The 13,446-nt window shown below is 43.3% G+C and overlaps 1 protein-coding gene across 1 annotated transcript in view; it reads left to right on the top strand.

The window, feature by feature from the left end:
- The window catches only part of tdp1 (tyrosyl-DNA phosphodiesterase 1), a 118,841-nt gene that overhangs the window by 86,474 nt on the left and 18,921 nt on the right, over nt 1-13,446 (top strand). The window contains exon 14 of the mRNA XM_084337398.1: nt 9,694-9,796. Within this exon, the coding sequence (XP_084193524.1) occupies nt 9,694-9,796 (103 nt within the window). The remainder of the gene's footprint in view (nt 1-9,693; nt 9,797-13,446) is intronic.

Below are 13,446 nucleotides of genomic sequence, written 5' to 3'. Positions count from 1 at the left end.
ACACTACTTCTCGATGCCTTGTCCGATCATGATGATATTTACAATTTGTTGTTACTTTGTGATATCCTAGCATTGTGAGATTATATGACTATATGATATAGAAAATTATATGACCATTGTTTACAGTTCTCCAAAACAGCTTTTGTTCCTTGGCCGTTCACGTGATTCAACAGCAAATGTTTAGTTTACATGAAGACCATATCACTTCTATGTGCTTTTGGTTGCTTAAAGGGGCTTTTCACAGATTTTCAACCTGAATCCTATCATTCTTTTGTGAGGAGGACATGTGATAATTGACCTGTCTCAAACCCTGCCCTCTTTTCTTGATCCTCCAATCACAACTGTCGCTTACCTCGGACAAACCAAGTTTGTCCGAGGTAAGCGACAGCTGTGATTGGAGGATCAAGAAAAGAGGGCAGGGTTTGAGACAGGTCCATTGGACATGAAACTTCCCAATGTGTTTTGTGTCGCCCAGAGGAGAGCAGACCTCTAGTGCAGTGGTTCTGTGTCGCCCAGAGGAGAGCAGACCTCTAGTGCAGTGGTTCTGTGTCGCCCAGAGGAGAGCAGACCTCTAGTGCAGTGGTTTTGTGTCGCCCAGAGGAGAGCAGACCTCTAGTGCAGTGGTTCTGTGTCGCCCAGAGGAGAGCAGACCTCTAGTGCAGTGGTTCTGTGTCGCCCAGAGGAGAGCAGACCTCTAGTGCAGTGGTTCTGTGTCGCCCAGAGGAGAGCAGACCTCTAGTGCAGTGGTTCTGTGTCGCCCAGAGGAGAGCAGACCTCTAGTGCAGTGGTTCTGTGTCGCCCAGAGGAGAGCAGACCTCTAGTGCAGTGGTTCTGTGTCGCCCAGAGGAGAGCAGACCTCTAGTGCAGTGGTTCTGTGTCGCCCAGAGGAGAGCAGACCTCTAGTGCAGTGGTTCTGTGTCGCCCAGAGGAGAGCAGACCTCTAGTGCAGTGGTTCCTTACCAATGTGTTGTGTGTCGCCTGAGGAGAGCAGACCTCTAGTGCAGTGGTTCCTTACCAATGTGTTGTGTGTCGCCCAGAGGAGAGCAGACCTCTAGTGCAGTGGTTCCTTACCAATGTGTTGTGTGTCGCCCAGAGGAGAGCAGACCTCTAGTGCAGTGGTTCCCAAAGTGGGGGCTGCGATTTTTTATGCAGTCAGGCCACTGAACTTAGAAGCAGGCCAGGCCAGTGTTTCTGGTTGCAGAGATCACTGCAACTCCCACCAGTTGGAGAACTATCTCTCTCTATCTCTCTCGCTCACACACACACACACACACACACACACACACACACACACACACACACACACACACACACACACACACACACACTAGGCTGGTCAAGCTATGCCTCCTAAAGTGTGAAAACGGAAGTACAGGCTTTCCGGTTTCGACAAAACAATTATAGAAACATGTGAAGTGCACAATATTTCTTTGTTTAAGCCACTGCAACGGCTTTGTCTGAAGAATTTACTACATGACCGGGACGTTCTAGCTTGTTTGCCGACAGGATTCGGGAAAAGTTTGGTCCGTTCTGAGGCAGCTTCCAGGGGAAGTACATACACCGGAAATTCTACCCCATACACACTTTCGGCCGTAGTGCTTTACCAGTCTTTATCTCACGGAGGAACGAGGTTACACACACACACACACACACACACACAAAGGGAGCCGCATGTGATTGGTGGAGGCGGGACCCTTACAAAAAACAAAAAATCCATCAAAATCAGTGTTGTTGCTAATCATTGACACATGCTAGCCTGTAATAATCCCCCCCAGAAAAATCTACTTTGCATTTGATATATTGCAAGTATATGCCATCACACACATTGGCATTTAAAGGGTTAGAATTAAAAATGAATTGGATATGTGGTGTTATGATCAGGGCTGAAGTTGAATAAAAGATTTATTAAAGAAAAAGTGGTAAATTATTTCAACATATAGTCATATTTTTTTGGCGTTTTTGGACAATTTAGTCCCTTATAGTAAGAGTGAGTATTTTTTTCATCTGACATTACAAAAAAACTGAAAATCCATCAAAATCAGTGTTGTTGCTAATCATACATATGCTAGCCTGTTTTTTAACAATAATTTGTGATGCCATCACAAACACTGGCATTTAAAGGGTACAAATAAAAAAAAATCCTGCACCAGAATGCAGGAAATTAAGTCTTTGTAACAAAAAACGTCCTGGTGGGGGACCCTCCGCTTAATTAAAAAGTGGCCTGACTGGGGCTATATTTTGCACTATATTTCCTGGCCTGAATGATTTCCCCAGTCCGGCCCTGTTTAAAAGCCTCCAATGCTTATTAGTGTGTGTGCGTTTGCATGTTTCATCCATACATTTCCTTTTATAAAAAAAGAAAAAAAATAGTGGGGGCCTAAAAACTTTGGGAACCCCTGCTCTAGTGAACTGAAGACACTATTATCACCCAGAGGAGAGCAGACCTTTAGTGAACTGAAGACACTATTATCACCCAGAGGAGAGCAGACCTCTAGTGAACTGAAGACACTATTATCATCCAGAGGAGAGCAGACCTCTAGCAATATCCTTGGCAATATCATACGCAAATTTGGCATAAACTATTTTTATGCTGATGACACCCAATTATACATACCTATTAAACCAAACGATTCCTCCCAATTACAAAATCTTGAGGCTTGCCTGCTTGCCATTAAAAAGTGAATGTCGCAAAACGTTCTACTCCTTAACACTTTCATTGCCAGCCATGCGGTGCGCCTTGAATGCCACCACCCACTTCAATGATAGAGCTCTCATATTTGCAAACGCATAAACTATGTCTTAAATTATGGCTGTGTGTAATCTGGCCGTCACTTATCAATGACTTGTTTGCAGTCAACATTGTCTAAACGGATTGTTTTTTTAATCGGTTCATTTCCGTTTTATACCATTTTGAAAAACGGTAATCGCCCTTTACTGGAATATTCTGGAATACACAAAAACGGTGTAATTTTTCGGCCTATTTATGAATTGTTTTCAAATAAACGCTAGATTATCGATAGTATATGTGTACTATGCACGATATAGAAGCAAGCTGAAAAATCGATTCTCTCATTTCCTGATCAGCACACACACACACACACACACATAGGGCACACGTTGATATCTCTGTGAAAAAAGCTCTGATTATCCTAAGACTGGTAAAATAGATTCCTTACCTCAGATCAGATGTTCTCCAAAAAGATTATTCCAATTCCTGATCGCCATTCCAAATATCGATCGCGTTTATTGATCCAACGCTGGGTACTGGAAATATGTATTTCACGCTGTTCTGGGGCTCGGCAATAAATCCGATCCTCTCGGGTGACTTGCCCGAGAAGTAAAATGAGGAAGCAGGATTTTTTTCCCCCCCATGTGTTTCATTCAATCCATTCCAAATGGGTGCAGTACCACAGGGAGAGACGATAGGGGGCGGTATTTTCCCAATGGAGCTCAGAGAGAGTTTGCAACACTAACGTGAGACTAGATTGATGAAATATGAATTCAAATCGCTAATAAAAAAAAACTAGATCTCGTCGTTCGCAATGAACGGTCGGCATGAACAAACGAGATATCTCGTCGTTGGCATTGAAAGTGTTAATGCAGATACAACTGAGATGGTAATCGTTGGCCCCCCAAACCACAGAGGCCTGTTTGAGGACATCTCCCTCAACTTTGACACTTGTCATTAGGGATGCTCGATATTGGCTTTTTTACCGATACCGATATTGTCCAACTCTTAATTTACGATACCGATATCAACCGATACCGATATATGCAGGGTTTCCCCCCCCCAAAAAATTGAATAATTTCAGGTAATTAACATTACATATCTCTTGTTGTGGAATTAACACAACATTATGCATACTTTTGACAATAAATAAAATCAGAATTTGTTCTTACATGCTTGCCTGGGTAAATAAAGGTTATAGAAATGTAGTTTTTTTTGGAATACCGATATTTTCCGATATCACATTGTAATGCCGATATCGGCCGATAATATCGGTAGGCCGATAATATCGGACATCCTTACTTGTCATGTATCTCAGAGCTCCACCATAAAAAACCTCTGAGTCATAAAAAAATTCACCAAAATTGCCTTCTTTCATCTTCGTAATATCGCAAAAATTCACCCCATTTTAACTCTGGCTGATGCTGAAACCCTAATTCATGCTTTTGTCTCATCACGTCTAGACTACTGTAACGCACTTTTTTCAGGCCTACCTAATTCAAGCATCAAAAATCTTCAACTCATGCAAAATGCGGCTGCACGGATACTAACTAAAACTAGAAAATGTGATCACATCACACCAGTTTTGTCCGCCTTACACTTAGGGCTGGGCGATATGGCCAAAAATGATATTGCGATAACGATATCGATAACAATATCATATCACTCGATATTCGATATTATCGATATTGTTATAAGTTTAAAAAAAAATTATAATAATTATAAACAGATGTACCGTAATTCCTCTAATAGTAACCGGGTCTCAAATACAAGCCGGGTCTCTATTAATGGCCGGGTGCGCTCTTGAGCTAAGCAATTATAAGCCGGCCTCCTAATACAAGCCGGGTTACTAATATACTGAGCTGCATACTGAGCTAGTTACTTGATTTCACTTTGAAAACGTTGAAATGACCAGTGACCACCTGTAATTGCACTGTTTACTATTTCATACAGTACTTGGTTTCAATAAATGAACCCAGTACATTTTACTGGGTTCAAACTGACACAAAATGTTGATTTATTCATTATGATCCGTTTGAAAATTTTTAATATAGGCCTCCCTCTTATACAGGCCTCCTCCTAATACAAGCCTGGTACCCGCTACAGTTGAAACAAATACAAGCCGGGGTTACTATTAGAGGAATTACGGTATGTTTATTTTGCAGCAATTCTTTGTCGTTGCCGCCATCTTAGTGTTACATCCCCTCACACTCCAGTTCTCAGGCTGCAGCTGGTTTGAAAGCGAAAGTAAACCGGCTTCTCTGCTGGCTGTGGCTCCAGAGGAGTTGAACAGTTCTGGCTCTGCTAGTTTATTTTCTATTTTTTGGTGCTTTTTTGGTGGACAAACCACCGCACATGTGCACCGTGACTCATGACTGGAGACTAGCTCTGATAGCACACATAGCTTACTGTGTACAGACGGTTTCAAACTGTATTTTAAATTAGAAAGCAAACAAAATAAATGGACAAGAGATAAATAAATCTCAATTTGGTCAGTATTGTCATTTGGACAAGCAAAGCCATTACTTTAAGTTGCAGGCAAGAAAGACAAGTCTGTCCACTGTCTCTGGTTTTAAAACTGCCCTGTTGCAGGTACAAAAAAAACGATTTTTTTTCTTCGATTTTTTTTTTATATCGATTATTAAAATATATCAAGATAATTATCGTTATATCGCCCAGCCCTACTTACACTGGCTTCCTATTCAAGCCCGATCTGACTTTAAAGTGCTACTCCTCACCTACAACATTTTAAATAGGCTCGCACCGCTCTATCTATCCAATCTCATCTCTCGATACTCACCCGCTCGTGCTCTGCGCTCACAAAATGCGGGCCTTCTATCGATTCCTAGGGTTAAAAAGAAATCCGCCGGCCACAGAGCCTTTGTCTACCGTGCTCCCTACCTGTGGACAGTGGCGAATATTCATGGGAGCCAAGGGAAGCCAAGCTTCCCCAAAAATATGAACAGTAAAAAAAAGTTATACTTTTTTTTTGTTTTTTTTTTTTTATATAGTTTACAATAATAATAAAAAAATCATTATTTTTCATCTCTGTGTTATAATATTTTTTTTTGAATTTTCTCCCTCTTCTCCTTCTCACTCTCTCTAACACTCTGTCAGACTCACTGAGGCAGGCTGGCAGTCACTCTGTGCTCACTGCAGCTCAGGCAGGATAGAGGGGGAGGTGTCTGTTTCTAGCGTCCTGGTCCGTCCCCATTGTAGTTGGTTGTGGACTCCACAACCAATTATTAGCCAATACGATTCAAGCTTAATAAAGGGTTGGGTTAATGTAACACGGGGCAGTCTGGCTGCCAAGTAGTCTAGCGTCTTCAAATGTTCCGCCCTAGGGGCGGGCCAGTCCAGAACGTTTCCACCGATTGACCAATCAAATCACATTAAAAGCTAAACGTGACGACGTCATCGCCTCGGCCTCGCGGCCACGTAAACTGAACGCGGAAGTGCAACTGCGTTGGGGAAAATATACACGCCTCGCGGCCACGTTCGAATCAAAACAACAATACGATTTAGGCTGGAGGGAACCCCGGAGATAGCTAGTTATGTGAGTCTTAATGTCTAAACAAACAGCATTGTTTGATTGATTGAAATTCGGATTCCGCTCTCGGATTAATTCATTGAGGAGACCTGAAATTCGCTCAGTTGCAGAAAAGTTTAGGAGAATACCTGAATACCCACAGGACTTGGAGAACTTTGTGGACGAGTTGCTTTGCTTTACTTAATTTGGACCAAGGCGCGTCAGCTGCAACAATGGTGTAATAATAACCATAATAACCTAATAACTTTTCATAAGTGATGCCGCTGTGTGTGTGTGTGTGTGTGTGTGTGTGTGTGTGTGTGTGTGTGTGTGTGTGTGTGTGTGTGTGTGTGTGTGTGTGTGTGTGTGTGTGTGTGTGTGTGTGTGTGTGTGTGTGTGTGTGTGTGTGTGTGTGTGTGTGTGTGTGTGTGTGTGTGTGTGTGTGTGTGTGTGTGTGTGTGTGTGTGTGTGTGTGTGTGTGTGTGTGTGTGTGTGTGTGTGTGTGTGTGTGTGTGTGTGTGTGTGTGTGTGTGTGTGTGTGGAGCCATACTACTGTATGGGGCACGTTGATATATCTGTGAAAAAAGCTCCGATTATCCCAAGACTGGTCAAATAGATTCCTTACCTCAGATCAGATGTTATCCAAAAAGATTATTCCAATTCCTGATCACCATTCCAAATATCGATCACGTTTATTGATTCAGCGTTGGGTGCTGGAAATACATAATCCACGCCGTTCTGATGGCCGGCGATCACTTGGTCTCTTCAGTTGGCTTGACGGAAAAGTAAAATGAGGAAACTTCATTCATTTCAACCTAGAACCTAAAAATGATCTCTCTCTCTCTCTCTCTCTCTCTCTCTCTCTCTCTCTCTCTCTCTCTCTCTCTCTCTCTCTCTCTCTCTCTCTCTCTCTCTGATTCATAATCAAACCAGACCTCCTGCAGGCAACCACTGTGTGTGTGTGTGTATATATATTTGTGTGTGTGTAATATTCAGAAAGAGAGGGAGACAGAGAGCGAGGGAGGGATATTATATATGTATATATTATTTGGCTTAAATACAATTTTTTTATTAAAAAACATTTATTAATAATAAAAATATATATAAATAAAAATGTTGGCATCCTCTGTTATTTTACCCACTGCCTGTGGAACAAATTACCTGCCGTCATCAGGGGAGCCTGCTCTGTCGAAGCTTTTAAATCCCTGCTTAAGACCCATCTTTTCTCTCTCTCCTTCAACCTACCCTGATCTCACCTGGTCGGGGACTGACCCTTAGATTAATCTGTCTAGTTAGTTAGTCTATTTGCTCCCATGTCTGCTTTTCTGCAGACATGGGAGAACCTTTTTAACCTGTCTCTATCTCAACCCGTCCCATGGAACAGCTTCATACCGCCTTCTGTCTGGCCTGCAGCGCTGAACCTTACCTGCTCTGCCCTGACCATTTCTGAGTGGTTTCTCCTGCCCCCCGGGACATATGGCCCTGAGCCATTGTCTTGTATCTCATCCTGTATACATACACTTGCAGTAGTTCTTAGTTCTATCTATTACTCAATTTCACAATTTTCTTATATACTTTGATTCTACTGTCACCAGTATGCACCAGAGTATGCATATGCTCACTACATGTATTTATTGCTCCATCTCCGCCCACTACAAACATGGGAACTCTCTAACCCATTTCATTACATGTATGAGTGCATGCTTACCAACTGTTTCGCCTGTTTTATTGCAACACTATTATCACCGACATCTAAGAAGGGAGATCCCCCTTGAACGGCCCTTCTAAGGTTTCTCTCCTCCACGTTACCTGTGGTGCATTTTTTCCTATTGCTAGGTTTTAGTGAGTTTTTCCTTACGTTCGTGTGGGGTATGTCTGGGAGTGTTGCATTCATTTATTTAATTTATTAAAAACAAATTGGACTTCATGGTGTTTTTGTTTTGTTCTTGATTTATTGTGATGTTTCTTCTTGACTTGTGAAGACGTGTCTGGCCCATGGGGACATTAATGTGTGTTGTCGGGCCTTACAAGAAAATTTGATTTGATTTGATTTAGTGAACTGAAGACACTATTATCACCCAGAGGAGAGCAGACTATGTCCTCCTCACAGCAGAACGATAGGATTCAGGTTAAAAATCAGCAAAGTGGCCATTTAAGTGTACTGTAGGAACCTATTTCTCAGTCATGGATGAGCTGGAGAGACCCTCAGGAGAGACCCTCAGCGAGATTCAAATAATTTATTAAAAGGGAAAGAAAACTGTTGCTATGGCTTAAAGAACGAAAAATAGCCCAACTGTTTTAGAAATTGGTAACTTGCGGGCGGCTAAGTGGCGCAGTGGGCAAGGCGCTCGCAACTAACGCAGGAGATGCTGGGTTCGAGCCCAGCTCTCTGCGTTGCTTCCGGCTTGGCTGGTCGTTCATACTAATACAATTGGCAGTGTTAGGGGGTGGGAAAGCCGGTGGGTGGGGATCGGACGTTGTGGACAGCGACTCCTACAGGTCGGTTGGTGCGCCTGTACAGCAGAATCAGGAAGTATCGGGGGCAGCGTGAGCCTCCCACGCGTTACTCCTCGCCACTGAGAGATGTATCCATCAGTGGACCAATTGCATGCTTTTGCAGAGGACAAGAAGCCTTCAGTCGACTCCTTCAGACATTAAGCACCCCCCACAGCCCAAATGGAATGATTAAAAAAAAATATATAATAAAATAAATCTTTTTTCGATTATACTTTTTTTTTTCTTTTTTTTTCTTTTTAGTCGACCAATAGTCAACTAACGGCAAATTTTGGCCAATCATAGTCGACCATCCAAATCCTTAGTCGGGGACAGCCCTATAATAGTGTAATAACACTGCCGACAATGACAGTGTAATGACCTGCTATTTGCTTCCCATACAGTAGACGCCACTAATGTGTATCATTATATCCTGTATTGGCCTCTACAGTGACCTAGACCAGTGGTTCTCAAACACAAATAGATACGGAATAAGTAACGGACCCCCATTTGATAAGATTTAGTCCCAGGGACCCTCAAGATATTTGTTGTTAGATGTGACTTCGGAGTCGCACAGCAGTCTATCCTGTAGGTGGAGATTACAGTAGAGAGTGAAAGCTATGATAGCAATAGTCACTCTTATACATTCTCTCATCCGGGCTAATTGCTAGTGAATAATATATTAATGAAATTGTATTGTTCCCAATTTTTCTGGGGATCACTGGAACCTCCTCAGCGACCCCTTTATTATTATATTATTATTATTCACTTTGAGAACCACTTGCCTAGATGTTGAGTTTTTCTCTCTAATTTCATGCTTCCATGGCTTTGTCATCACATGTATTGCCCAGCAGCCAGAATGTAACCCCATACCTGTTGGTGCTTTGGATGTTCTCTTGGAGGTTCTCATTCTCTTTGCATGTGTGTGTGTCTGTGTGTCCAGTGCCAACCTTTCCAAAGCAGCATGGGGTGCCCTGGAGAAGAGCAACACCCAGGTGATGGTGCGGTCATATGAGCTGGGAGTTCTCTACCTGCCCTCTGCTTTTGTAAGTGTAACTCACACATACACAGACGTACATACACGCAAGCACGCACACACACACACACACACACACACACACATATTAGATCTGATTAGATTCAATGTCACTGTAGTACAGAGTTCAGTGAGATGACAGCAGAGGGGAAGAGGCTGTTCCTGAGCCATATAGAGAGTACATGTACGCACACACACACAGACACACACACACACACACACACAGAGACACATACATGTAACATTTTAAATCAGTATTTTCCCTCACAAGATCTATGTTTTAGATCGATGTCCATGTCTTCATTTTCTGTCTTCTTCCTCTCTTCTCCGTTCCTCTCTTCTCCCTCCTATCCTCTCCTATCCTCTCTTATCTACTATATCCTATGATCCTCTCCTCTCTTCTCTCCTATTCTCTCTTCTCTCTCTTCATTCCTCTCCTATCCTCTCTCCTCTCTCCATTCCCCTCTCTCCTATCCTCTCTTCTCCATTCTGTTCCTCTCTCTCTTCCCCCCTTCTCCTCCTTTCCTCTCTTCTCCTACACTCTCTCCTTCTACTCTCCTCCCCTCTTTACTCTCCTTTCCTCCCCTCTCTATGTCCTCTCTCCTCCCTCTCCTTTCCTCCTCCCTCTCCTTTCCTCCCCTCTCTCCTCTTCTCTCCTCTCATCAACTCCTCTCCGTCCTCTCTTCCTCCCTTTTCTATCCTCCCCTCCTTCTCCCCCTCTCTTTTTTCTCATCCTCTCTTCTATCCTCTCCTCTTTTCTATCCTCTCCTCTCTTCTCTCTGTTCCTCTCCTCTCTTCTTCAGGCTGGGAGGAGTAGAGAGAAAGGGGTTCATCTGGGTCAGTCTGGGGAGGAGTAGAGAGAAAGGGGTTCAACTCACGGTGCAGTGAACATTATACAGTCCTCGTTGTCTTCGTCTCAAGCCATGACCTAGTGTTCTGGCCTCATTCCTCTTCACCTCTGTAGGCAGGCCAACGCACACGCAATGGAATTCAGCAGGCGACTCTTTCGTGTTTGTCTTGCCTCCCCCCGATGATCACGCCGGCAGATTCAGATTCAGATTATTTTATTGTCACCGCTTTTTTAAATGTACATACATTGAGAAAAGCGTGAGCTGCTTGTTTTTCCCGGCTCCTCAACCATAGTAGTTTTGTAGACAACATAGCAACGATCTATACAATATAAGGTAAAAAGAAACTGCAGATTTTATCCTCTGCTCTCGCCTCTCCATTCCTCTCTCTCTATCTCTCTCTCCTCTCCATTCCTCTCTCTCTTATCCTCTGCTCTCTCCTCTCTGTGTTCCTCTCCTCCATTCATCTCCTCTCTCCTCCCTCTCTTCTATCCTTTCTCTCACATCCTCTCATATCCCTCATCTCCTCTCTCCTATATTTTCTCCTTTCTTCTCTCTTCCCCCTTTCTTGTCCCATCTCCTCTCCTCTCATCTCTCCTATCCTCCTCTCTCTCCCTGCCTACAGTGTCTCTTCTATTCTGGGAAGCCATAGGGCTACTGTAGGTAGGGCTGCATATTGTGTCACCATCTAATATCACAGTGTGCACATTATGCAATAGGGACATCGTGAAGGACGCAATGTTCTTTTTGTGAAAGACATTCATTCTAAGGTTGAAGCTATGCTTTAAACTGGAGAACAGTCTGTAAGCTCCTGGATCTATTCTAGACACCACCTTTCTTCCACTCATTCATAGACGAGCTCCCTTATTATAGGGTGAGCAAACATGCGTTATCATGTTGGATCATGGACTGTAGCCCGGATTGATAGATGAGTATTATCTGAATACAATGGTGTCATGGTGAGTCAACCATAGTATTTAAACAACTGCCTCATGTCTCCCTCCAATGTAAATTATTTCCTATGTTGTGCAGGCCTAGGGCTGGGTATCGTCAAATAGTTTTTATTCTGGTTTCAGGGAGCCAGCGTTTGCCATTTTTGTTAAAATATGTAACTCGGAGGGGCGGTCGGGTGGCGTAGTGGAGATTGTGCTCGTCACCAATGCAAGAGGCTGCAGTCTCGACTCCCGGAGTCAGCATTGCCTGCGGCTTGGGCCGATCGTCATACTAACTCGTTTGGCTGAGTTAGCGGGAGGGAAGTCGTGGGTGGGAATCTGGCGTTGTGGACAGCGACACCTACAGGTCAGGTCTGGGCGCCTGCTCAGCGAAAGGCAGGAAGTGGTGAAGGCAGCGTGACCTCCCACGCGTTACACTTCACCAATGAGAGTTCTCGCTGCCAGGTGAAAAAAACTGGTGTAACTCGGTGCAAGGCAAACTAGAGACATCTGCAGGACGGGAGGTGCACTAGAAATAATGTTTAGCGAAAATATTCTACAGGAAAAGGTTTCAGATTTAAATGAAACAATTCAATATAGATTGTTTTCACGGCCCTAACCCTTAATCCTAACATAGGCCATGTAGTAGTGGAGGTTGGGCATGTTCAAGGATGGAAGTTAATTTGAGTGTAAAACTCCTAAACAGTAACCAACCAAAAGAACACCCTCAACTATAATATTCCATTATTCATCCATGTATTCATTTTTTCTTTTTGAATAAATGTATCTTTTAATCAATAAATCAACTTGGGTTTTTAGCTATTGGCTACATGATATAATACAGTACTATGATAAAGTAATGCAAGAGTCCTGCAGTCTTTGTAACCTACTTGGGAAGATGGGGGAAGCTCCTGTGGCTGGTACATGGACTGCGTTTATCTAGCGCTTTACAACGTATGCCTCACATTCACTCAAACAGGTATAATAACATTACAGTCCAAAATTAAGTTGAATTGACATTGTGTTGACACTGCTTAACACTCATCTGAACATAGACATAACATAACTATAAACATACAAGCAAAGAATGTCTATATACAGTATACTGTACTATAATGGTAAATGGTAGATGGACTGCATTTATATATATTTACAGCCTACATTCACCCATTCACTCACACATTCACACACCGACAGCAGAGGCAACCATGTAAGATGCCAACTTGTTCATCGGGAGCAGTTAGGGGTTAAGTGTCTTGCTCAAGGACACTTGGACACGCTGCCAGACGAGCGCTCTGCCTCCTTCCCCCGACAGTGTTCTACACGCGTCAATAACATTCAGGCTAAAGTCAAAGCTAGACTTGGTTTCCTGTATGTTTCAATACAGACGGCTTCCTTCACACACTCTCCGCCAAATACCCTCTTGTGAAAATGACCTCCTTCCCATGTTTGACTACGGCGACGCAATCTATCAAATGGCTCCATCCTTAACAAGCTCGAAACGCTTCACCACTCGGCAATCCTGCTTTGCCACATGACACCACTCATCACTGTGATCTCTATAAACACCCTTCACACCAGACGGCTACGACACTGGTTGCAATTAGTTCATAAATCAATCCTGGGAAAGACTCGTCAGTCGTCGCTACCTCTCAAACCTCTTGCACATCTCCTTTGACGGCAATTACCGATTAAGATGCAGTGATTTCATTATGCTCAACATTCCGTGTCGTTGCAGCTATTGGAACACACTCCAACTCACAGCTTTCACATCACATGTTCAAACAAAAATCTGCAATAGGTCATAGTTGACTGCTGTACCTGCTGACCAGCCCAGCTAGCTCTCTCTCTCTCTCTCTCTCTCCTCTCTCTCTCTCTCT

The sequence above is a fragment of the Notolepis coatsorum genome, assembly GCF_963971535.1.
Source record: "Notolepis coatsorum genome assembly, chromosome: 20".
Classification (NCBI taxonomy): domain Eukaryota; kingdom Metazoa; phylum Chordata; class Actinopteri; order Aulopiformes; family Paralepididae; genus Notolepis; species Notolepis coatsorum.
Note: the sequence above shows the minus strand (reverse complement) of the source record. Positions and strands in the feature narration are given on the sequence as shown.